Below are 26,916 nucleotides of genomic sequence, written 5' to 3'. Positions count from 1 at the left end.
TTGTTAGAGAGATTTGGTGGTTCATCAGAAGGGATTGGTTACCTAGAGGAAAAGAAGTAAAGAAAAAAAAAAGCATGTATTAAGTACTTTATTATATGCCATGCACCATACTAAGCACTTTGTTATTATCACAGTTAAAGAAACTGAGGCAGATAGTACTTAAGCAACTTGCTCATGGTTATAGGGTTGCTAGTAAGTGTTTGAGACTAGATATGAATTTAAATCTTTCTGACTCCACTTGCACTACTTAGAGTGAGCTATAAAGATTATCAATTTGTACCTTGTTTTTTTAGAGGTGAGGAATCTGAGGCCCAGAAAGGTAAAGGTCACCTAATTTATAGCTCAGCTGAAATTAGAACCCAGTTTTCCCAAATCCCAGTCCAGTGTTCTTTCTTTTAAGCCAGGCTTCTCTACCACTCACTAGCCTTATCTCTCACTTTACATTTCAACACACTGGCCTTTGGCATGTTCACCTTTAAAATCAAGGGGCTGAATTAAGTGATCTCTTCCAGCTCTAGACTCTCCTCTTCATTCATTGCAAGAGCATTGAGGCAACCTTGACAAGACAAAAAGGATTTTTCTTGGGACTAACTCAAATTAACCCTCTTGGGATTCCTTATCCTTCTCACATCTCCATGATGTTATTAAGGCTGTGCCTAGACTTCATTCTTTCCTTGCTTCTACCTCTTGGAATTCCTATATCTCTTCAAGGTTGACTTCAGGTGTTACTTCCTGATTTTAGTGGGTGTTTAATTACTACCATTCCCCCACCCTCCACCATGTCATTAAAAAAAGTAAATGTAAAATACGTACAGAGCAAAAAAAAAAAGAAAGAAAGAAAAAGAAAAAAAACCTCTGCCTTTTGAGTGGCTTTTATTTTACTAGAGGAATAAAACATGTGCCCAGAAAAGTAAATACAAAACATATGTAAAGTAAACACATACTTTTCAGAATTCATATTGAATCCTCTTTTTAGAATGCAAACTCCTCTAAGACAGAGGTTGCTTTTTTCCTTTTGTATCCATAGTGCCATGTAGATATTGTTATTTTTGAATGAATGAATGAATGAACTAATGCAAGAAACCTAGGAAGGACTTGGTTAGACCTGGAAATCTCCTAAATCATAATAGAATCAGTGTGGTACTGTAGGGGGTAGGGCAGGGAGGTACTGGATTTTCCTTCCAGAATCTGAATTCAATTCTGACTTTGCCATTTACTATTTTTATGGCTTTGGGCAAATCACTTAAGCCCTTGGAAACTCAATTTCCCCATTTGTGAAATGATAGGGCTGGGCTTAGTGATCTCTAATGTCTCAACTTATGATCTTAGAATAGAAAGGATTATCCTTTTCCAGTTCTACTAGAAAAGCTACAATCCTGAATTGGGATATCTTAGATTCTTTTAGAAACAGTTGCCTTAAATTGGGACACTAATACACTGCTGGTAGAGTTGTGAATTGGTCCAACCATTCTGGAGGGTAATTTGGAACTATGCCCAAAGGGTGCTAAAAGACTGTCTGCCCTTTTACCCAGCTATAGCACTGCTGGGTTTGTACCCCTAAAGAGAAATAAGGAAAAAGACTTGTACAAAAATATTCATAGTCGTGCTCTTTGTGGTGGCAAAAAATTGGAAAATGAAGGGTTGTCCCTCAACTGGTGAATGGCTGAATAAATTGTGGTATATGTTGGTGATGGAATATTATTGTGCTGAAAGGAATAATGAACTGGAGGAATCCCATGGGGACTGGAATGACCTCCAGGAATTGATGCAGTGAAAGGAGTAGAACCAGGAAAACATTGTACGCAGAAACATTATGGCACAATTGAATGTAATAGATTTTTTTTATTAGCAGCAATGCAATGACCCAGGACAATCCAGAGGAACCTAGGAGAAAGAACCCTATCCACATACAGAGAAGGAACTGTGGAACCAGAAATGCATTAGAAAAATATATGATCGACCACATAGTATGATAGGGATGTGATTAGAGTTTTGATGTTAAATGATCACTCTACTGCAAATATGAATAACATGAAAATACATTTTGAACAATGATACATGTATAAACCAGTGGAACTACTTATCAGCTTTGGGAGAGGGGAGGAAAAAATGTGGGGGTCATGAATCATGGAGCCATGGAAAATGTTTTCTAAATAAAAATTTAAAAAAGGAAAAAATTGCCTTTGAAAAATCTTCTGGTGATCCATTTGAAAGCATATTAAGTAAGGACAACTAGGTAGATAGAGAACCAGCCATGAGATAGGAGGTCCTGGGTTCAAATATGGCTTCAGTCATATCCTAGCTGTGTGACCCTGAGCAAGTCACTTAGCCCCAATTTCCTAATCCTTTCCATTCTTCTACCTTGAAACCAATACTTAAGTTGATTCTAAGACATAACAAGGTAGTAGAGAAAGAAACTAAGAGACAAAGAAGGAAAATAAGAAAGAAAGAAAATACAGGCAATGTAGTACCATACATGGATTTGGAGTCAAAATATCTGAAGACCTTAGTTCTAGTCCTACAACTACTACTTCTTTTTATTTTGAAGAAGGAATTGTCTAGCTCTATAACTTACTTCTTTTGAGAGAGAGAGAGGGATATTATTGTGCCATAAGAAATGACAAACAAGATAATCACAACAAATCCTGGAAAGACACATGAAGTGATGCAAGTGAAATGAGCAGAACAAGGAGAATGTTGTACATAGTAACAACAATAACACATGAGGATCAACTCTGAATGACTTAACTATTATTAACAAGTCAAGGAAGGATTAAGGACAATTCCAAAAAACTCATGACCAAAAAAAAAAAGAAAGAAAAGAAAAAGAATATCCATTGCCATAGAAGGAAATGCCAGAATCCAAATGAAAATTGAAGCACACCATTCCTTACTTTATTTCATCCATGAATTTCTCTTTAGTAGAAATAATGTGCCTTCTTTTATTATATGACCAACATGGAAATATATATATATATATGATATATGTGTAAGCTACATCATATTACCTGCCTTCTTAGGGAAATGGAGAATTGAGAGAGAAAGAACAGGGGTCATAAAATGTCAGAATATTAAGAAATTATATTGGCATGTAATCTGGAAAAAATTGAATTATAAATAAAAAGAGAAAGAGTGGGGTGGGCATAGGATGATTTAATTAGATGATCTTGCATGTTTCGGCCATTTCTAAATCCCAGCATCCTATGAATGTAGCCATCCTACAAATCTGTATCAGTAGAACAAGTTGGAGTGTGACTACCACTTTGTAATCGTTAGTGGGAAGGAATGGGAAGATACCCTAATAAGCTTGTACTACAGGCAATGGCATCATCTGATACAGACTAGTCATGTATCTTTATCTGGAGTGTATGTTTAAAGGGGCTTGATAATAAGAATCTTTTGAGTCATCTATAACATATATGCCTCTAAGTTCATCATCAAGTATTTATTAAATTCCTATTATATTCCCAGAATTAAGGGTGATAAAAAAAAAAAGAAGCAGAATGCAGCCCTTGACCTAAAGAAGCATTTACAATATGGATAGGGGAGATGTAGTTAGAGCTAGATAACTTCTAAGGTCCCTTCCAAATCTGTCTTTTTTGTGATTAGAAGGGCTGAAAGAGTTTCAAGAAAAGAAAGACCAAGACTATTTTATGAGAATGATAGAAACCTCATCTGGGAAAGTATCTAGAATCACCTAGTCCAAACCCCATGTAAATTATGAGAGTCACCTACACATTCCCTGACAAATATATAACTTTCTCTTAAAGTATTTTCATGATGGAGAGTAAGTAGTGCCCTTCTTCAGAGATGGAGTGTTCAGGAAAAGCTTTATAGATGAGATGGAACTTGAGCTCAGTCTGGAAGATAGGTAATAATAATAATAACAGTAATGATTATTATCATATTTCACATTAATAAATCACTTTAAAGTCTGCAAAGCCTATGTGGGAAGGAAGGCAAAGAACATTTCTGCCTGAGGACAGGAAGTTGGCCTCTAGTCTATAAAATATGATATCTAATTAGGTGGAGATTTATATATTGTTGTTTTTCTTCTCCCTTCCCTGTTTCCCTATCCTTTCCTTCTTCCCCTCAACCCAACCCTTTCCTTTCTTTCCCTCTCATTAGAAACGACAGAACTAGGCAACAAGAAAGAACTAAAATCCATGCCATTCATCACCTACCTTTCGGGACTCCTGACAGCCCAGATGCTATCAGATGACCAACTGATCTCAGGGGTAGAGATCCGCTGTGAAGAAAAAGGTCGATGCCCATCTACCTGCCACCTGTGCAGGCGGCCTGGCAAGGAGCAACTGAGTCCCACACCTGTGCTACTAGAGATCAACCGGGTTGTCCCTCTCTATACCTTGATTCAAGATAATGGCACCAAGGAGGTGAGTGGACTCAAGATCCGGAAATTCACAGTCATGTTTACTGTCTCCCCATTTGCACCCCTATATGGACAGATCAATAACTATATCTATATTTATATTTATCTACATATATATATACCCCTGATACCATTTGGACCCACCACATATCTCCATCTGCAAATTTATTTCCTTAATTCTTGCTCCTGGGACAGTTAGTCTCTACTTATGAACTTACCACATTGCTAATTGTTGGTCTCTCTTAATACCATCCTTTCTTTTAACATCTGTAATTCTATTTTTTTTCTCCTTTTTGTCTTTCTTTCTTCTCTCGATCTTTTTAAAAACTTTTATCTTCTGTCCTAGAATCAATACTGTGCACTGGTTACAAGTAAGGGCTAGGCAATGGATACTAACTGACTTGCCCAGGGTCACACTGCTAGGAAGTGTCTGATTCCAAATGTAAACCAAGATACTCCAGTCTCCAGACTGGAGTATCTTAATTGTAGCTACCCACTTCCTCTTCTTTTTTGATGTCAACTCCTTTATATTCTCTCACTTTTCCTGGTATTCCTTACCTCTTCTGTTGCTCAAAACATTGGATTTACAGCCAAGAGATGAAGCTTTGAATCCCAGCTCTCTTTACTTCTCCCCCATTTCAGCTTCCTTTTCTGTAAAATAAGTCAATTGTACTAAGTGGTCTCTAAGGTCCCCCTGCCAGCACTAAATACTATACTTTAGGGCTATATTCCAATAATAAACCTTGAGGCTAAATAGATAACTGATTTCTTACCTTCATTAAGCAATGTCCACCAAGCTTGACTAGTCACTGTGTCCCCACATGTCACCTTCTGCAGATATTCATTGCAAGGCAGAGTAATAGTAGAATGTTGTGGAGTCAAACTCAAGTAGAAATGGCAGGGACACTAAACCATGCATAAGGATTCTTGTGGGCTATATATTGACATAAAAACACACATTATCATTATCATCTATTGTATTTTTTATTTTATGAAATATTTCCCAATTCCATTTTTATCTGGTTAGGACTCCACTTGGGAGTGTTGCCTGCTTCATCCCAGACCATGCCTGGCACCTCTGTATAACGTCAAGAACTCTGAACTAAAAGGCCAAAGATATACTTTATAGTTCTGGCTATGTATATTATTAGCTTTCTGTGTAGCCTCAGACAAGTCACGTCTCTTTCACTTTATTCCTCTGCAAAATGAGGGGATCAGACTGGATGTACTTTCTTTCCAGCTTTAATATCTAATGACTGTTCATCATTCTATGTTCTCTAGTCTTTTCCAGCTCTAATATTTTATGATTCATAGATTCTTCCTGCCCCTCCCATTTCTGTGTCTCCTACCAGCCATTATCCTCCTTTTCCCCCTCCATCCCTTTGACTAATAAACCCTTTCCTTTGTTCAAAAGAAAAAGCTCTCATCCTTGGAAGATCTTACTCCACAGATTCAGAGGCTATTGCTCTAGGAAAAACCAATAGGGCTTTTTCTGTATGGCCTCTGTGTAAAATTTTCTGTTCAGAAAGGTCCGTGACTGAAACCATTTAGAACATGCTAAAAAAATTCCATCTTTAGGTCCCTCCCTGATAAGTTTTGGGACTAGTGTGTGACAGTCATCACCTTGGGAATTGAACTGGCCACTGGGTGTCACTGTTACCCTTACAGGTGTACTTGGGAGTTTCAGTCCCTTAAAAAAGGTTAGACCTTCAAGGATAGATTTTGGAAACCACCCTGCTGGGTTGCCTCCTCCCCATCCCCCATTCCCCTCCTTTCTTTCCTCTCCTTTCAGCAAATCCTCTAAGAACGTGTGTAGATTTATTTCTCAGTTTCTCTGGTCCCACTCCCACCCCCTCCCCTTTTCCCTGAACCAAAAATGACAGACCTTTTTAGAGTCACTTATTAGTACAGAGCCTGCAATTGATTAGGCATTTAGAATGAGCCAGCCTGTGGTGGTTGTGGGTGGGACAGGGCCGGCTCCAGGTCTGGAAACAATCCCAGCCAATGGAAATATGACCACCAAGTGTGAGGGGCTAAGCCTTAGGGAGACAGCCCCAAGAGCAATCAGAACACTGTGACTCTCACTTTCTCCAACCCCCTCCCCAGAAGCCTGATTTTTGTTTCTATCTTCCCTTTCCTTGTGTGACCTTTGTATCTCTAGGCTTCCCTTCTCCTATCCATCTGATCTTTGGATTTGGAACTTTCCTTAGAAGAAAGCAAAACAGAAATGTCACAGACCTGGGCTGGTAGAGGCAGGAAGAACCTTAGCAATAATCTCTTCATAGTAACATAGGTTTTGGAATTAGAAGCACATTCGTGGAAAGGATACTACCTTCACAAAAAGAAGGCAGGGCTCAAATCCTGCCTTTGACAGTTACTATTATATGTGTGGCCTTGAATACATCTCTTAACCTTCTTAGGCATCAGTTTCTTCCTCTAGATGAATGGGGACTAAATGACTTCTTGATGTTCCTTCCAGCTACTATAAAAATCAAAAATTTAGGTTTTATGCTAATATGGGAATTCTTTAAAAATATTGTGGTCGTTGATTTAAAGATTAAAGATTAAAGATATTATAACTTAAGTCAAAATCACTTTTAGTACTTTTATTTACAAAGAGGTGGAAAGAGTGAAAGTGGGAAATTGTATGAAGGTAGAGAATTATCTAGTCTATCACCCTAAGCACTGCTCTGGTGTGGGACTCAGGCCTGGCAGGGCTTAATATTCTTCAGCCAGAGGACCAGGTGGTATCTTCAGCAAGGGTTCAACAAATACAGTCTCCTCCAGGAAAGGAAGGCCTCTCCAGAACCAATCTCTCCAGAAGTCAGGAAAGGAAGGCCTGCTACTCATCCAGCTCCCTGATACAGAGTCTCTAAAGGTGAAGTCCCCAGGAGAAGTCCTCCAAAGAAGCAGTCTGAAGTCAAGACCCAAAGGGAAGCCAAAGTTCAAGATCCAAGTCGAAGGTCCAAGCCAAAGATTCCCCTGAACAGGAAGTTCAGGACTTTTTATAGTCCTTTTTCCAATCACTTCCTATCTCTTCCTCCACTTTATGGGAACCAATTGCAGTCTTTCAATTTGCCTAGCACTTCCCAAGGGGATTGGTCAGTGGCCTCTGGAGTTGTCACCTACTCTAGCAAGTGACTTGAGAACTCTCTTACTTAGTGTTAAGTAGGGGTATTTAAGTTTTTGATTGATTAATTTAAAAGTTTCTGATTAGTAGACAAAGAAAGTTTGATTCACTCTTCACACTACAGATCTATAATCCGATGATTCTTTGGTTTAGTCACCAAACTTTTTATTTTCCAGATGACGACACTGAGGTCTAGAGAGGTTATCACGTGCTTAAGCATATAGTGTAAGAAGAAAGTCTAGAGCCTGGTTCTCCTGACAGCCATCTCCAATGCCATTCTAAACCTCTATACCATGATTCATTTTGTTTCTTTAAAGGGCTTACATTACATATTACATATTAGAATTGGACTTACTGGTGCAAAGGGTTAAACATAAGTCATATGGAGTGAGGAAGACTAGAATGCTTGCCTAGACCAAAAACATATGCCAGGGATACTTGAAATTTTGATCTTTGCTGCTGGTTTAGAATGCTTAGAGTTGGAAGGAACCAAAAGTTTAGGAAGTCCAGCTCTTCATACTTCTTTCCCAGGTTCAGATAGAAGAAATGATTCAATCACAGTCACACAAGTGATAAGTAGTAGAGCCAGTCTAATACCCTAAGTCTCCTGATGTCAGATCTCTTCCTACTGAATCTGGGATGCTAAAAATGGTGGGAAATCCATAGAATAGATTTTAAATATTACCATACTTTGACCTTTCACCATTCAACTGAAATCTGCCTAAATCTGTCTTCTGTTGTCAAAATTGTCCAGTATCTAAAATTTGTCTGCAGAATACTTGTGACTCCATGTATACCGTCTTTCTGTCAGTCAGTAAGAATTTATTAAGTACCTACTAAGTGCCAGATATTTTGCTAAACACTCAGGTTACCAAAAAAAACAAACAAACAAACAAAAGAGAACTCAAGGAACTTATAGTCTAATTAGGGAGACAACATGTAAACAACTATGTCTGAACAAGATATATATATACGACATTGAAAAAGGCTTCCTGTGGAAAGTAGGATTTTAGCTGGGACTTGAAGAAATCCCAGGAAGACAAGGGACAGAGATGAGAAGAATGGGAATTCTAGGCATGGGGTCTAATTAATGAAAATGCCTGTTCCTCCTGTTCCAGGTGCTAAGTTCTCTAGCACTATAACCTTAAATGAGTTATTTCTACTCTAGATTTGTTTTTTCAACTGTAAATCTTCATCATTTCTTTGGTACTCTCCATTTCTGGCATTCTCTATTAAATAGTCCTTTTTAGAACAAAAATTCCATGATTCTAAATTTCTGTAACTCCTGATGCTTATCTCTGTATTTTAATGAAATGGGCATGACAAACTCAGTGATGATAATTGCCTCTCTCAGGGAGATATGCATTGTGTTTTCAATGGGGAATCAAGGAGAGGGCTATGATTAACTCAAAATAATGCATTCCTAATGGTGGAATTTCAAGCTTCAGTTTTAGGAAAGGGAAAAGTTTGGAGAAAGGAGCCCTCCCCAGCAGAATTAAAGACAATTGGGCAGTCACCTGTTTCATGACCATTCCTGAAGGTAATAATGAAGTGAAATGAATCATAGATTTAGAGTCCAAGAAATTGGTTTCATATGCCAGTTTTTTTCACTCATGATCTTGGACAAATCACTTAATCTCTTTTGGCCTCAGTTTCATAGCTTTAAAGATGAGGGACAAAATCCTAATTGTTGTATTAGATGGCCCCTGAGATCCTTTCCAGATCTAAATCTATGAGTTTTTTTTTTTTTTTTTTATGACCTGTGTGATCTGGATCAAAGTTCCTTCCCAACTTTGGAACTCATTTTCTTTATTTCTAAGAGGACGGTGGGGATAGGCTACATGATTTCTAAGGAAAGTTCTAACTTGAGAGTCTATAATTTCCCTGATGCTAGCCCTCTTCTGTTGTATGAGGATAAGGATCCTCAGTTACACTGCTTTTGGTTTCCCTTAAATTGTACTTGCCCTCCCTGCACCAATTAAAATCAAATATATGCTCTTCTTTTTTCATTCTTATACTGATAATGTGCATCAAAGCCATAGCTTCAGAATTTCAAAACTGGAAATGACCTTAGATATCCTCTCAGAGAGGGGGAAAGACAGAGACAGAGAGACAGAGAGAGAGGCTGGACCTCCAAAGGGGAAGTGACTTTCCCCAGTTTCAAGACCTGATGTTTATGGCTTAGGCATTAACAAGCTATGCCTCTAGGTTCTTCTCTCCAGCTCCTAAGAAGAACCCAGATGTGTTCTGGAACCACTATGATGGGCGTTGGAGATGGGTTGCTTTGCACTAGACAGTCTATCCCAGAGAACACATGGGAAAAGATTATTTCTTTAGCCACAGTTGGAAGAGAGCCCCTAATTACACTTTCTGCTGCTGTACTGAAAAAAAAAAATCAGCAAAACAAAAATCTTTATAATGGGGAATTTGATTAATGCACACAACCTCCTCCCTCCACCTGCTAAATGGCCTGCACACACCCTAAAGCCACAGAGCCTGGCTCAGCAGGAATTTGTACTTTGTGTACAAGAGACTTTATTAAGATAGCATGAGGGTGGGGATAAAGCACTTTCATTAGGGTTCTTCCCCAAACACTGAGACCTGTAAGTTCTTCTGCCTCCACTCCCTCAAAGGTTGAAAAGAGCATCTGGGACCATAGAAATGAGAAACACTTTATAGCTTAGAGAAATAGCTCCATCTTCTCTATATGCATTCTCTCCAGATAGTACCCCAATTTTTCATCATGGCCATAGTATTTTTTTTTTAAAACCCTTACCTTCCGTCTTGGAGTCAATACTGTGTATTGGCTCCAAGGCAGAAGAGTGGTAAGGGCTAGGCAATGGGGGTCAAGTGACTTGCCCAGGGTCACACAGCTGGGAAGTGGCTGAAGCCAGATTTGAACCTAGGACCTCCCGTCTCTAGGACTGGTTCTCAATCCACTGTGCTACCCAGCTGCCCCCCATGGCCATAGTATTAAGAGGACAAAACGGGTATCTTTACTTGAAGGCCTGAGCTCTAGACTTTTAACAGCCTTTCTATGTCAGGCAACACTAGCTATAGAAATCCCACAATGGAAAAAATTATTCCTAGATGCTAGGGGAAATATAGAAGGAGACAGAGATGGAGTACCTGCTTGCAGAAAATTCCTCAAAGATTTTCTGGTAGGATGGAAAGAGTATTGAATTTGAATCTGACTCTACTACTTATCCCCTGAGAGACTTTTAGTAAATCATTTAACCTTTACTGGACTTAGTTTTCTCATCTGCAAAATGAGTGGGTGGGTTTAGATGAGTGTTAAGGTCCTTTCTACCTCTAAATCTATGACTCCATATCTTGTGACCTTTTTTCTGCTTCCTTTCTTTATATCTTAGAGAAGGACACAAGACTAGAAAGTTCCCATTGAGAATTGGCATCCTTAGATCTACCTTGGAATTTCAAAGCTAGAAAGGACATTAGAATTTAGAACATAGGTTATTGGATCTGTAAGAAACCTTGTAGATTACCTAGCTCAACTTTCTACATCTGACAAATGTGACAGTTGAGGCTCAGAGAGAAGTAACTTTGTCTTGGTGCCAAAGCTAATTAGTATTAGATTCTGTCCTTCAGCCTTCAAACTTCTGGTCCAGTACTTTCCCCACTATACCATGTTGACTCAGAAAATATTTTTTAAAAATGTATTCTTATGTCTTACCCAATAATAGCCTAGAAATAGAAAAAAAACATTTTTAATATGTACTAATGTTTGGGGATATTAATGAATGTGAAGCATCTAGTCATTTATATCTGTCTAATAAATGCCTACTATGTAGAGAGCATTTTACCTGGTGCTAAGAAAAATGCAGTTTATATATAGTAAGATTCCTGTCCTACAGAGCTTGTAATTTAGTTAAGGTGCCATGGATAGAGTGCTAATCCTAGAGTCAGGAAGATTTATCTTCTTGAGTTCAAATCTAGCCTCAAACACTTATTATCTATGTAGCCCTGAACAAGTCTATTAACCTTTTTTGCCTTAGTTTCCCCATCTGCCAAATGAACTATAGAAGGGAATGGCAAACTTCTCTAGTATCTTTGCCAAGAAAACTAGGGTCATAAAGAGTCAGTATGACTGAAGAAATGACTAAACAACACTATTGTCTCTGTCCTTCCAAAATTTATAATGAAATGCCACATAAAATGGTATAGAAATAAGTGAATAGGAGTTAACATGGAGATCCCTGAGAACTGCTGTGGTCAGAGAAATATTGATGATTTTCAGGAAAAAGTTAATTTTGGGTAGGGTCCTAAAGGATAGACATAATTTTAATAGGCCTAGAAGAAGGGAAAAAATACTTAGAATTTGGAAATGAGTGTCAACAGATGGCAGACAAGGAAAAATCAGTGTGACTAAAGTGAAAGGTTCATGTTAGGAAGAGTTGAAAGAATTGAGATTGGAAAGCTAATATGGTGCCAGATTGTAAAAGGCCTTAGGGCTCAAAGACTCAGTTTTGGACTGAGATCCTATGTTATAGAATATTCATTACTCAGCCCTTCAGTTTCTCTCTGCTCAAGACCTCAGACACTCATAGGACAGTCCAACACATCTTACTTAAAAGACACAACATTGGATATTAGAGCTGAAATTGGGGTAACCCAATAAAGATACAGAAAACACATGGACTGTGTCATAAGTAATTTTATTTGTAAGGAGATAGTGTTTGTGTAGAACATTTATTTATAGGGAGGGAAGAGTAATTACTATAGTTAGGATAAGGCAAGCCATAGACCTGTTGACTTTCAGAAGATTTGACTCCTGGCAAAGAAAGGACCAGACCAGACCAGACTTCCAGACTTACTAATCAGTTTAGACAACTGCAGTTCAGATCTTCTGAGCTCAAGTGATCCATCAACCTCAGTCCCCACAGTAAAATCGATTAAAGGCATTTTCCACCATTCTCCAATCCAAATATTTCACTAACTACATATATAACCTTCTTTAGGTTATGCTGCTTCTTTAGGCTTCAGTTTCCTCATTTGTAGATCTAGAATCTTCCTTTCAGTTCTAAAATTCTATTATTTTCTTAGTGTAAATCCATTTAAGGTATTTAAGGTACTAGGCTGGACTTTTTTTTTTTAAGGAAGGCCTCTTGGAAAGAAACTCAAGATAATGAAATTCTAATGGTGGGATGTTAAGCATTCTGGCTGTCAGGTAAGGAGATATTTTAGAGTAGGGAATCTTTCCTGTGTCCATCACATCATACCAAAAAGTTTGCTCCATCTATATTTAAGCCTACCCCTAATACAAAGGGCTGATGTGTGAGAGAGCTTGGGAGTTACTTCATGGAGTCAATCTCAGAGGCTAGGAATGTGCCCCAAACTCCCTTGACTTTCCCTTAATAAGCCATCATTTCTCTATCATTTTTGAATTGCTTTAACAGTGTTTGCTGTTGAATGCCCTAGAAACAGCTACATCTGATCTCAGCCAAAAAGACCAAGAAATTGTATTTTCATATAAAGAACACTAGAGTTGAATTCAGAAGAATCCTAGCTTTCCATATTTCCATATTTCCATTTCCTGAGCAGCCCTGGGCAAGTCACTTTCTCCTTCCAGTTCTTGATTTCCTTATCTATAAAAATCTAAACTATCTTTTGAACTAGATAGTTTCTAAAGTCTTTTCTAACTCTTACATTCTTTGAAGCTCTGCCTCAGTTTGCTCATCTGCAAAGAGGTATACTAATACACACTCCCAATTTCACAGTATTATTGCTAAGTGTTCTGTAAACCTTAAAGTGCTATATAATTGCCATAGAATTATTATTGTTGTAATGGTTACTTTTGTGCATCAATTTTAACCTTTACAATAAATAGTCAGAGTAGACCACCTGAAAGACTGATGATACTTAGAAAACTTTCAGAAATGTGGAGAAAGGCTATGACTATGACAAAGAACAGGAGAAAGATACAAAGGTTCAATGCCCAATGCTGAACATAGTGCATGGCATATGGTCAACACTCTTTATTCAATATTGAGGTATAGGATTTGGAGTTGAAAGTTCACGTAGTTCTACCTCCATATTTTAAAGATATAGAAATCTAGAACCAAAGAAGTTTGGTAACTTCCAATGCCACATAAGTAGTAGTTAGATGAGAAATGATTTATACTTAAGTAATCTGAGGGTTAGAGATCATTTAGTTGAACACCATTTTATAGAGGAGTAAATAGAGGCTCTAAGAGATTAAGGACCATAATCTTGACATCACACAGATCACATAGATTTAAAATATAAGGTACCTTAGAAGCCATGGAGCCCAATTGTCTGTTTTTACAGATGAGAAAACTGGGGACCAGAGATATCAAGTGACTTGCCCAAGGTCACATAGTAAGTATTTGATTTAGGGTCTGAACCCATGTGTTCCAGATTCCAAGCCCAGAACTAGTCACTATACCAGCATTGGCAAAGTTTTTCAAGTTCATGTACCCAATCTGCAAGTTCAAGCTGCCTGTGAGCCCTCCTTACCCTAGAGAGTGAAGGGAGGAAGTTCTTTGGGTGGTTGCACAGAAGAGCAGGGCATGCAAAAAAATGTCCTCGGGCGCTGAGAAGAGGAGGAAGAGAGCAAGTACCCTGGTGCTATCTGGGCACACATGCCGATACTTCACCAACACTGCATTGCTACTTGAGTATGTAGTTGGATTAGAAATTCAAACATAGGTCTTGGGATTCTAAATACCAGGATTTTCTACATTAAATTATATTTCCTTTTCCATTCCATCTCTTGAATTGACTCCATTTTGCTCTCTTAGAACAACAGTACTTAGTCCATTTTGTGAGACATTCTCCTCTGGGCTGTGAATCCTATAGGTCCCTTTTTTATATAATATTTGTTGCTGATGTTAGTAATTGAAGGGAATGCTAAATTTTGATTAAAAAGATGTATCCCCCCTCCCTCAAATTCATGGATAAGCTATATTACCATCTCCCCACCCGGATTAGGAACCCTATGCTTTAGAATAAGTATTTGTTCTAAACTTTAACAAAAGAGGCAGTAGTAGGAGCAAAGGTTGGAAGTTCATAAGAATCAGATTATAGAAGTTGAGCCTCAGAAAGAACTTTATAGAAATTAGAACTGCCCAGCAAAAGAACAAACTACCTCTTGAAAGAGTGAGCTTCCCTTCTCCAGAAGTATTCAAGCTTAGGCTTCCTGGCCACCTGTCAGGGATTCCAGTGAGAGGTTGGGCTGTGTGCCATCCTAGGTCTTTTACACCTACAAGAAACCCTGATTCTGATGATCATGCCTACCCTGGGGACTTGGACAGGCATAACCTTCCCTCAGTTCCCTTGTGTACTTAAGAGAGCCTCTCCCCACTCAGACACTAGTTGATAAATGACAGTTTGGGCATCTGGAGAAACACTTACATAGGTAGGAGGTGGGGGGCTATAGGGGGCTGTCCTGTCATGTCCCCTGTGGGAAGATTTGATTCAAAGATCTGTTGTTTGTGTTTAAGAAGACAAATGGACACCTAGTTCGATGTTTAGGAGACCTCTGGGAAGTTATTTCATTTTAAACTTGAGTAACTCTAATTCCCCCATTAATCTTTCCTGGAGCCTGCCCTAGCCACAGAGCCTGTCCTTTTCAAACTATAGAATTTTTATCCCAGCCCCTAGCAAGCACAACATTAACACATGAGTGGCAATTCAGGTCAATGAGGAGTGGCCTGATTTGACTTTCTTTAGTGCTTTATAGTTTTCCTATTGTACTTGTTGTTGTTTGTTGTTGTTGTTGTTGTTGGGTTTTTCCCACCCTTATTGCATCCCTATTTGACTTATTTGTTTTTCAGCTGAGGAATTCCAGTCTTAGAAATTTCTTGCCTAAAGTCTCACTGATATTGGAATTCATGTTCCCTGGCTCCCAGTTAATTTCTCAAATTCTGTGGAGTCTTTATTGGGAATCAGAAAGAACCAGATTTAAATTCTGGTGCCAATATTTTTTAGATTGTGATCATTGGCATGTGACTGAGCCTCAGTTTTGTCTTCTGTAAAATAGGAATAATGATATTTTTTCAACGTAGCTTACAGTTGTTAGAAAACTCCAATATAAGTACTAAATCACTTCATAAATGAGCTCTATAAAATTTAAAGATTTAACATATACCCTATGCCAGTGATGGCAAACCTTTTAGAGATCAAGTGCCCAAACTGCAACCCTCTTGCTGCATGTGAGCCCCCCCCCCCCCCAGACAGGGGAAGGAGGAAGTATTCCCATTGGGCTGCTAGGCAGAGGAGTCAGTAATGGGAGAAATTTCCTCAGGCATGCAAGAAGAGAGGGAAGAACTGAGTGACCCCCTCTGGTGTGCATACCATAGGTTCACCAACACACCCCTATGCTTTTCTAATTTTCATGTTAAAGATCTTTAGTGAAATTAACATTCTCTTAAGTCAGGAACTTATTTAAACTCTACTAGAACTTGTTTGTAATTCCAGTTTGTACTGATTTAGGTTGTACATAGGATTCAGAGATAGGGATAGCTCAGTGCTAAGATTTAGACCTAAGTACTGTGATTCTAAAGTTTACCAATATTCTTCTATACTAATATGTAAAATATGTCTATTTTTGTTGTCCCCCAAACTATCGCTTTGAAGCTTCAAGGGTCCTCCTGAGTTCTAGCACCTGATTTTTGAGAAACAAACCCATTCTCTTCCTTCCTAGGCACATCATGATCTCAAAAACTTATGACTCTTCTAACTGTGAATCTGGCATATAACTGAAATCATTACAGTGTTTAGATAAGTTCCTAAAGGAGACTTTTGCTAGATCAGTTTTCTTCAAGGTATCCTTAGCAGTCTCATTTCAACTGGATAAATATTCTGGTTTGGTGAAATAGAACAGTTAACTGTAAAGCATGATTTACCTGAACCCCTTAGGCATGGCTCTGGTCCTTGTTTTCTCCTGGAGGTGACCACACATTCGTCAATCTGAAATTTAGCCTAAAGGAGAGCTTTTGGTCTTATAAACCCACAGTTGAATTTGGGGGACCTGCTATTTCACAGGAATCTTTTACTTGTTCCTGGTAATACAGAGCTAAAATTGAACTATCCCTATCTTAGGTGCTTACATTTTTTTGGTGGAGACAATGTGCACACAAATACATTAGGGATCTAAATGAAATAATATGAGGTAGTTTGGGTAATAGGGGCACCAGGAAGTGGGCAGATGGACTTTATGAGTCGAATCTTGAAGAACACAAAGGCCTATAAGTGTTTCAGATAAGTATGAATTGCATTCTTAGCATGGAGGGTGGCCAATACAAAGGTACACAGATGGGCAATGGAATCTTCTGTGAGGAACAATAGGAATGTCAGTTTGGCTGGACAGCTAAGTGCTGAGAGAAGAGAATTGTAGAATAAAACTGGAAATGTGAAAAGACCAAAAGGTTAAAAAACAAACAAACAGAGAAGTTTCTGTTTTATCCTAGAGACCACAGGGAGTCATTGAAGTTTATAGAGTAATAGGTTGACTTTCTTAGACCTGCCTAACTTTGGGAAATTACTTTGGTAGTTAAGTGAAAGATAGATTGGAAGAAGGAAAGACAAGAGACTGATAAAGAACAATTGGGCCTGCATTGAGGGATAGGGCTGTATGAGAAGGCAGAAAAGATCAGATGCAAGAAATATCTTAGAGACAGAAATGTAATGATTTGGAAACCATATCAGTTTATTGATTACATCAGGCTTATTGGTTAGGCCAGCATCATAACCAATTAAGTGATATGTCTCCATGGTTATCTCTCAAAAACCAGGGACCCCCTCAGCTGGATCAGGAAACCTAATAAAGATTTTTAGGAGGTCATTATTCAGTACCTCCATTAACCATCTCAAGACATCTTTAATTGGTGATAACTAATTAAGAACTGACCCATTAACCTATACATCTCTCCCCATCCCTACATCATAGGAAACACATACACAGGAAAATAAACTTTTGTTTCCTTCAAAAATTAAACAAGTTCTGTTAAAAAGGAAGACATTCCTTAGGATTCCAAAGGATAAAGAAAATGCAAAAAGTAGCAGATTAGATGATATCTCTGACCTATATCCCAGACAGAGGAATAATTTATAGGAATTAATACAGTATATGAAAATAAGTTCTCATTAATCTATGGTATTTTTCCTATGTAAGCAAAAGACTTTGAGTCATTCAGCTACCCTTGACAAGAGATAAGTCCTAAAGGGAATTCATAGATGATACAACTCTACTATTTCTTTTCATCTTCTCCTTAAAGGGGGAAAAATGTTCCAAATGTGCCCTGCTTTTCACCATATGAGGTTAAAAGCAACAACAGCTCTCTATTTGGTCACACAGCTGGTCAGTTCACTAAGTCACATTTTTCTGGGTAGCAGACTAACATCATTCAGTCTACCCAGCCATAAGGTATTTCACAGAATGAAATGAAACATGATTTTCCCTTGCACATTTTTCTCCTTTTTGCCATGTTTCAGTCTTGTTGAGATGTGGTCAGAAAGATTTCTGGACAAGGAGATGGGAGAAGAGGGTTGGAGCCCTAATCCTCCTAATTTTTTGATCTTGATCAAACTGCTTAACTTCTCTGAGACCCAGAGCAGTGTTTGTGCTATGAGGTCTGCAAAAAGCAATAGTATAACATAGACACTCCTTCAGTAGTGTAGACACCTGATAAAGTTGTTATGAGGAAAAATTTTTGTCAACGTTAAAGTGCTATAGAAATATTACCCTCCTCTCCTCTACTCAAAGCCCATACTCTGTAGAAAAAGAAGAAATTTTAGAGTTCATTGTACTTGAAAAGCATTTTATGCTATGAAAAAGTGCTTCCATGTGTACTATAATGTCTTGCTAGAGTCTCACAAAAGTGCTGTGAGGAAATTTGATATGTGGGCACTTTGAGAAACTTATTAAATCATTGTGGTTGTTCTTTGCACCAGCCATCTATACCTTGTCCCCTGCTGTGGGATTCTTGTCCATATCCTTCCATATATCCATCACTGAGAGTTTGCCCAGTGTAGGATCTCTTCCTCTCCCTTTCCCTTTTCTTTTCCATCTCCATCTTGCTCTTGATCCTAGCTTGGGAATCATCAAAAGCTCTTTTTAATTTCTCAAGTGAAATCTAGACTCTTCTCATCCTGGAGGCAGCTGGTGGCAAAATAGATAGAGTGCTGGGCCTAAAGTAAGGAAACCTTGATTTCAGATTTGGTCTGACACTTACTAGCTGTATAATCTTGGATAAGCCAATCAATTTATGCCTTCCTCAGTTTCCTTAATTGCGAAATGAGGATCATAATAGCACTTGCCTCCTGGGTTTTTGTGAGGATCAAATGAGATAATATTTGCAAAGAAATTAGCAGAGTGATAGGCACATAGTATGTAAATAATAAATGCTTGTTTTTCTTTCCTTCCTTTTTCTCTTATTTAATTCTGGGCCGAATTCATTGTCTATCTGCTCTATCTTGTCCAAAACATATGTATTGGTATCTTAACTTGATATCATCTTCATGTTACAAAAAAGGGGAACCTAGGCACAGATGGGGGTTTGTATGACTTGTACAATATTACACAGCTAATTAACAGCAAAGCTTAGAATACAAGATAAGGTAACATTTCCCAACCCTTTGGTTCTTCCAATAAACCACCATGGGATCATCATTATTCTGCAAATAGTGGGCACTGTGTAAAAGAGTATAAGAGAATAAGACTGCAAAAAACCTGCAAACAGAGGCAAATATTTGCTGATTGAATGGTTTAAAAATGAAAAATTCCTGATTTCTTCTACTGCACATCTTAATGGAATTCAAATAGCATTAGTCCCCATAAAAGCTAAGGTTTTTGGGGAATAGCTTCTTCCAGTTGTGAGATCTGGACTTTTCTTGGATGTGATCTACAGATGAGTGTTTCTTGCATAGTCTGGGGGAACATATGCTTAACAATGATCACTTTAACTTTTTAAATTGAGAAAAAGACATCTTAGAAGTCCTCAGAATATAGTATACAGAATGTAGAAGAAAAACACTATCAGTCAGGTAGCCCTTGAGTATCCACTCATCATTGTAGAATTATTGGGTATCTCTGTTTCCAACCTGTGTATGTCCTATTTCCATGGAACTGGGCAACAATATTAATAGTTAAAAGAGGGACAGCTAGGTGGCTGGGTGGATAGAGAGCCAGGCCTAGAGATGGGAGGTCCTGGGTTCAAATGAGGTGTCAAACACTTCCTTGTTACATGGGCAAGTCACTTAACCTCAGTTGCTTAGCCCTTACCTCTTCTTACTTCTTACTTCCTACTTCTTACTCTCTTCTGCTTTGGAACTGATACTTGTTATCAATTCTAAAGCAGAAAATAAAGGTTTTAAAAAAATGAAAAGAAATCTGAAAATAAAAGTTCATGATGGATTGCAAGTGATGAGATCCTAGATTGAGAGCTGGAAGGGACTTTAAAGGCTATTAAGGCCAACCTCCTCATTTTATAGATGAGGAAATTGAAACTTAGAGAAGCTATGACTTCCCAGTAGTCACTGAGTTGGAGATTTGAACTCATATCTTCTAGGCTTCAACTCCGGAGGTCTAATGACTACATGAAGATATTCAGTGACTTTTAATCAATACCTTGGGTTTGATTCATGGATGATGGCTACCATATTTTCCCACAGAATAACTTGTGAAACTGAATAGAACGTGAATCTGATCCATGCATCCTTTCCCACTTTTTTCATCTATACGGGTATTTCCTCATTTCTCCTAAGTTACCTTACAGGAGTAATTACCTACAGGAGTAAAGGTCATCATGATCAAGAACTCATAGGATCACTAGAACAAATCTACTCCGCTCATCTGATGAAGAAACTGAGACTCCTAGAAGTAAAGTATAAGTTCCTATAGGCAGAAAGGGACAGAGCTGGAATACAAACCCAAGTCCTCCGACTTCATTTCCTGAATCTGCCTTCCTTAGACCAACACAGTGGGAGACATTTGATGATAAAGATTCTGAAGGACAATGTGGGTCAGGTGGAAAGACTACTAATTAGGAGTTAGAAGAATTAGATTCTGACCCTACCTTGAACATGACTTCTTAGAGGGCCCTGGACAAATCATATCAGTGTTCTGGTCTTAGATTCTTCATCTTTGTAAGGTTTGTTTGTTTTTTTTTAGTATTGGTAGAAGAGGAAGTATTGGGGAGAGAGGTAGGGAGATTGTGCTTTCTGCATTATGAGGAAGGTATTATTAAATTACAAGAACACTGGAATAGGAATACAGGTGCCTGGTCCCCCAGAACAATCATTCATATCTACATACATATATGTCATTCATATATATATATGTCATTACCATATAAGTATGAAATATATATATATATGTATATATGTCAGGGAGTCCCAAGAGGTCCTGACAAACATGAGACGTGGTGAGAAAAATGACACAAATGCATCAGGAGGGCCACTGAAGCTGGTAGCAATCAGAGGTGAGGTTTATTGATCACAGCTAGTATTTTATAGAGAAAGTGACATAGGCTAAGGGATTAGGTAAGCTTTTTATACGGACAATGGTTAGTAATGATTTACAATCTTAGCACAATGACTTAATTTACCTCACTGAAGCTTAGACAGTTTTCTACAAAATAATAAATCACAGGTAAATATGTAAACATCTAGCCCAGATTCTCAGGGAAATATTTGCTTCAGTGGGTTTGTCAAGAACAGCCAGTTATTACAAAGTATAGGGGTTAGAAAGGAGGGGTTTAAGGAGCCTCATGTGAGGAGTGATTCTGACCAGACCATGGCTTTGATTTTACTGAGGTTCACTCTCAGGACTGGGTGCTATATCTATCTATCCATCCATCTATCTATCATCTATCTATCTATCTATCTATCTATCTATCTATCTATCTATCTATCTATCTATCATATACATATGACTTTATTTATTTATTTATTTTAAACCCTTACCTTCCATATTGGCTCCAAGGCAGAAGAGTGGTAAGGGCTAGGCAATGGGGGTCAAGTGACTTGCCCAGGGTCACACAGCTGGGAAGTGTCTGAGGCCAGATTTGAACCTCGGACCTCCCATCTCTAGGCCTGGCTCTCAATACACTGAGCCACCCAGCTGCCCCCTACATATGACTTTAAACATGTCAGTTTGTATCTAAGAGCCTTAGTTTCTTTCTTTTTCAAATTAGGAAGGTAAAATAGATGGCCTCTGACCTTAAAATTAATTCCAATTCTGAGAGTCTATGGATATGAAATTCTTTCTAGAAGTAGCATTTTTGTGTTCTTGGATTTATTGATTTATTGTTCTTTGTTCCATAGTCCTCTTTTCCTTCTAATATTCTAGTTCTGGGAAGAAGCAATGGGGAGTCATTGAGGCAAAAGATTTTGAATGCCTTATAGCTCTCCATTGTATAATACCATCATTCAAGCAGAAAGCATTTCCTGACTCCCACCTTCAGGTCTAGGCCCTTAGAGGGCACATCGAAAGTATGGAGTTTGTGAGTGCCATACTTTTAACCAATCTGAATTCCATTTTATTAGGAAACAAACAAGCAAAAAGCTTGTTGTTTTTTTTTCCTTTTAGTTGTATTTGGGTCAAAGCTCAACATCTTGGGGCAAGCTTCTAACATTGTGGTGAGGAGAATAAGGGAAATCTATTTGTATCCAGGAAATTGGCATCCATGAGACTTTGTTTTTCATTTTATACTTCACAGGATGTGAACTCTTCTATAAAAGACTGGGGCATTGGCCCCTGCTGATTGTGTAAAGAGGGAATAATTGTTATTGTTTAGTTGTTATAGTTGTATCTGACTCTTCATGACACCATTTGGAGTTTTCTTGGCAAAGATACTGGCTAGAGTCATTTGCCATTTTCTTTTCCAGTTCATTTTATAGATGAGGAACTGAGGCAAACAGGGTTAAATGACTCAAGGTCACACATCTAGTAAGTGTCTGCAGCCAGATTTTAAGTCAGAAAGATGAATCTTCCTGATCCCAGGTCTGGCTTTCTATCTACTGCACCACAAAGCTACCCATATAAGCAGAAAGTTTTCATACAATAAAGTAATAATCTAAAGACCGAGTAGTTTTCTACAAGTAACTAAGGGCTGTTATTTTTTTTAATAGATGGTGTTGAAAGATTGCAGTATGTACTATAGATTTATAGGTAAATGTAGAGTATAAAGTAGAGAGAGAGAGAAAAAAAGAGAGAGAGAAAAAAAGAGAGACAGAGAGAGAAAGAGAGAATGAATGTAATCATGGCCCAGAGGCAGTAGAGTGAAAATAATTAATTAATAAGTGCTAATTGCCCCTAAATGCCTTGTGACCATAGGCAAGTCATTTCTTTTTTCATTCTTTTCAAGTGTAAAGTGAGGGAGAGGAGACTTATTTGATCTCCAAAGTTCGCTGCAGTTTCAAATTTTATGGAACTATAGGATTTATGAAAGCCTGAGTGCAGATCTGTAGTCTAACTTCCTAATTTTGCAGATGAAGGGACTGAGTTACATAATGGTGAAGTGATACATCCATTGTCCCTTAGGTAGGCAGGTGGAGTTGAGATTTAAATGTACGTCCATCAGCTTCCAATACTGGTCTCTTTCCCATTAAATCATTGTAATTTAATAACAATGCCTTGATAAATGTTAGTACCTCTTGGATCCATTCATCACCTCAGATTAGTTAGTCATAGCTCATATATTAATATGAGCACCTTCTAGTTTCTTCTGGTTTAAGGGATGCATTTATATTCTAGGAGCCCAGCTTCCCAGAACAGAAATGTGGACACAATCTGATACTTGCCACGCCACTCGTTTTTCCTCCAGCTGGTGTCCTGAGTCATAGACAGGGATGAACCCAGCTCTACTCTGAATTGGGTCCTTTCCAGTACCCTGACCTTTTCTCCCCTTCCCCCCACCCATTCTTTTAACTGTTGAGGGCCTACCATACAATGATCAACAGGAGAAATTGCTCCTCAGGGATGTCTCCTGAGGAGGGGAGGGCGTGCTGGAAAGATGAGGTCACCTGCAGTCGCAGTAGGGAAATTTCATCCTTCTCTACTAAGGAAGTCACTATTAACCTAAGCCAGCATTTCAAGACATGAACTCTATGCTCTTGGAAGAGTTCTCTGGTCCTGAAGCTTTCCCACCCACCTCCCCTCTCCAGATGTTCTAACTCCCCTGGGAAAGGAACTATTGTCTTTCAAAGCTCTTCAGGCCATGAAAGAGGTGTAGTGTCCATTGGGTGGAGCTGGGCTACAAGCTGGAACCCTCTGTTATAGGGAAGAACATACGTTCTATGTAGGTTTTCCACATTCAAGATTGAGGCAGTACCTCCCTGGAAATGAGGATTTTGAGGATGGGTGGTTCTCTGGAGGAATCAGACAATTACAATTCTTCAAAGCCCCTTACAATTCAAGGTCACAGGGCAAGATGTGTTAGGATGATGATTAATGATTGGGTGGATGGGGCTATTGATAGGGTCAGTTCCCCAAGGCCCGAAATGCTTTTCCCTTGAGTTGTAACTAATGTTTCTGGTCATTCATAATCACCACAATATTCATCACCCTTATCCACATATCATCTACACATGCTGGAGGATGCACGTGATCTCTGTGTAGATTTAAACAAACTCTACTTCATTCCTGACCAAACCATGACTCTATGAAGAGATGCTGCCCTGGGAGGCTTTTGCACCATTTGAATGCTGACAAAGGAAAGAAAAAATGAAACTACCAACTATACCAGCTGTTTTAAGAAGAAACATACTGGGGAGATGGAGATAGGAGAGATGGGATGAGGATTTATGTAGCTTATTGATCACTAAAGGGAATAGATGAAATAAAGAAGCATGCCAGTTAAGGATGAATGAAAGAAGCCAGAATGCTTGCTGTTTTGGGATCTCCTCCCAGGATGCCCCAACTTGGGAAACTCTTCCTAAGTTATTTCAGAATAGGACAAATTTAATGAAGCCCATAGGCATTCCTTTTTGCTAGAGGCAGCTTCCTGAGTATCAGCACTTGATCCTGACACAATGCCATGAAAGAATGAGAAACAGATGAACTCTGTATCATTCTTAAATTTTGAACTCAAGCCTAGATGAAATCGATTCTGATGTCCACACTCAAAGTTCTTTCTATCACCCAGGTATAATTTACTAATTGTTGGAGCATTACAAGAACCTAGTGGATTTTTGTTTGTTTCATTTCATTTAGATTTTTCATTCATTTATTTATTACTTTTTAAAAATGATTTTTAAAGAAGGTAAATATTCTCTCCTTTCTCAGTAATTACAGACAGTCTCTTCAAAGGTTATAAGAGGGAAAGATGAAGGCAACTGTAACTAATTAGGCAGTTATAATATGTTACATCTGAAAGGCTGCCTTCACAGAGAGTGCCTTATTTGATTCTTTTAACTGTCCCAGGATGTACGTATGACAGATATTGCTGTAACTTTTTATAGCCAAGGAAACTAAGGTCTTAGATCACACATCTGAACAGGCATAAGAACCAAGTTTTTGGGCCCAGGAATGGGCTTTTTCCAAAGAAGCAATGTGGTAGAGTAGAAAGAGGTCTGGTTTTAAGCTTAGATCTGCCTAAATCGAACCTTTGTTTTCCTTCTCCATAAATACACTCCTATAATATGCTTCATTTTTTTTTTTGAGAGTACCTGTCCAGGTTGGAGCAATGCAGCTGCAAAAAAGAAATTCTCTCTACCCTCAAAGAGCCTGTCTTATCAATCAGGGGAGACAATGTGCACACATATACAAAACAAACACAAAGTGTGGGGTGTGGGGAACAAGGAAGGCACTAAAAGATGAGGCAAAATTTTGTATAGAAGGTGACAGCCTCCCTCCTAGTCATTCAGGCTTTTAACCTCAGATATTTTTGGCTCATCTCTTGACCTTCTCCTCTTCCCCATAATCAATGAATTGTTAGGTCATTACCTCTATACCATCTAGCTATCCTCCTCTTTCTTCTCCCAGAGTCACCACCTTAGTTCAGATCCCTCATCATTTCTTGCCTGGGTGATTGCTAATGCAATCTAATTAGTCTACCTTCATTTAACCTCTCCCCTTCTTCAATATATTCTTTGCATAGATGCCAAAATAATGCTGCTAGAATACAAAGATGACCATACCACTGATCTGCCCAAGAAGTTGCAGTGGCTTCATATTGTTTCTACTATAAAATAAAATACCCTGATTTGGCTTTTAAAGCCCTTTACAATGTATCTACAGCCTACCTTTCCAGCTATATCTTCCATTACTACTCTGCTCTGTCTTGGTCCAGTAAATTGACCTATTTGCTAAATTCTTCCTTCCTGCAATATGTAATTATGTGCAAAGGGCTTTAAAATAATTCATACCCTTTGCTCCAACAATACCACTGCTAGGTTTGTACCCCAAAGAGATGATAAGGAAAAATATTTGTAGAAAAAATATTCATAGCTGCTGTGGTGGTAAAAAACTGGAAAATGAAGGTTTGTCCCTCGATTGGGGAATGGCTGAACAAATTATGGTATATGATGGTGATGGAATACTATTGTGCTATAAGGATTGATGATCTGGAGGATTTCTATATGAACCAAGAGAAACTCAATGAACTGATGCAGAGTGAAATGAGCAGAACCAGGAGAACATTGTACACAGAAAGTAAAATGTTATGGAACAATCCAAATGGACTTTGCTACTAGTAGTAATGCAACAAGCCAGGACACTCCTGAAGGACTTATGTGGAAGAATATTATTCACTTTGAGATAAAGAACTATGGGAGTAGAAATGCAAAAGTAAAACATATGACATCACTTATCACATGTATATATATGGGTATGTGATTTGGACTTTAGGCTTTTAAACTGTATAGCAAAAATGAACAATATGGAAATAAGTATTAAGTTATAACATTTGTAAAACCCAGAGGAATTACTGGTTGGCTCTGGGAGGGGGAAGGAAAGAAGGGAGGGAAAGAAAATGGATTCTGTAAACATGGAAAAATATTTTAAAATAAATAAATTATAATGCTAAAAAATAAAATAAATCCTTCTTTCCTTCCTTCCCTCTTTCCCTACTTCTCTTCTTCTCTCCTTCTCCCCTTTCCTCCTTCCTTCCAGAACTCTTAGCTTTTATCTTAGAATTAATACTAAATATTGGTTCCAAGACAGAAGAGTGGTATGGTCTAGGCAATGGTTGTTAAATTATTTTCCCAGGGTTACACAGCTAAGATGTATTTGAGGCCAGAATTGAACCCAGGACCTAGGCCTGGCTCTCAATCCACTGTACCACCTAGCTGCCCCATCTGTTATTTTCTAAACATGACACTTCATTGACCATCTCCATGCTTTTGCATTGGTTATTCCCCTTGCCTATAAAGTATCCTCTTCTATCAATCTTTAGACTTCCTTGTTTCCTTCAGG

General features: G+C 38.4%; 1 protein-coding gene across 10 annotated transcripts in view; it reads left to right on the top strand.

The window, feature by feature from the left end:
* ASTN2 (astrotactin 2) overlaps positions 1-26,916 on the top strand; it is a 1,150,327-nt gene that overhangs the window by 836,589 nt on the left and 286,822 nt on the right. For all 10 annotated transcript variants that reach the window (XM_007474538.3, XM_007474537.3, XM_007474541.3 and 7 more), the window contains one exon: positions 4,129-4,394. In XM_007474538.3, coding sequence (XP_007474600.2) covers positions 4,129-4,394 — 266 coding nt within the window. The remainder of the gene's footprint in view (positions 1-4,128; positions 4,395-26,916) is intronic.

Source organism: Monodelphis domestica, chromosome 1 (genome assembly GCF_027887165.1).
Source record: "Monodelphis domestica isolate mMonDom1 chromosome 1, mMonDom1.pri, whole genome shotgun sequence".
NCBI lineage: Eukaryota > Metazoa > Chordata > Mammalia > Didelphimorphia > Didelphidae > Monodelphis > Monodelphis domestica.
Note: the sequence above shows the minus strand (reverse complement) of the source record. Positions and strands in the feature narration are given on the sequence as shown.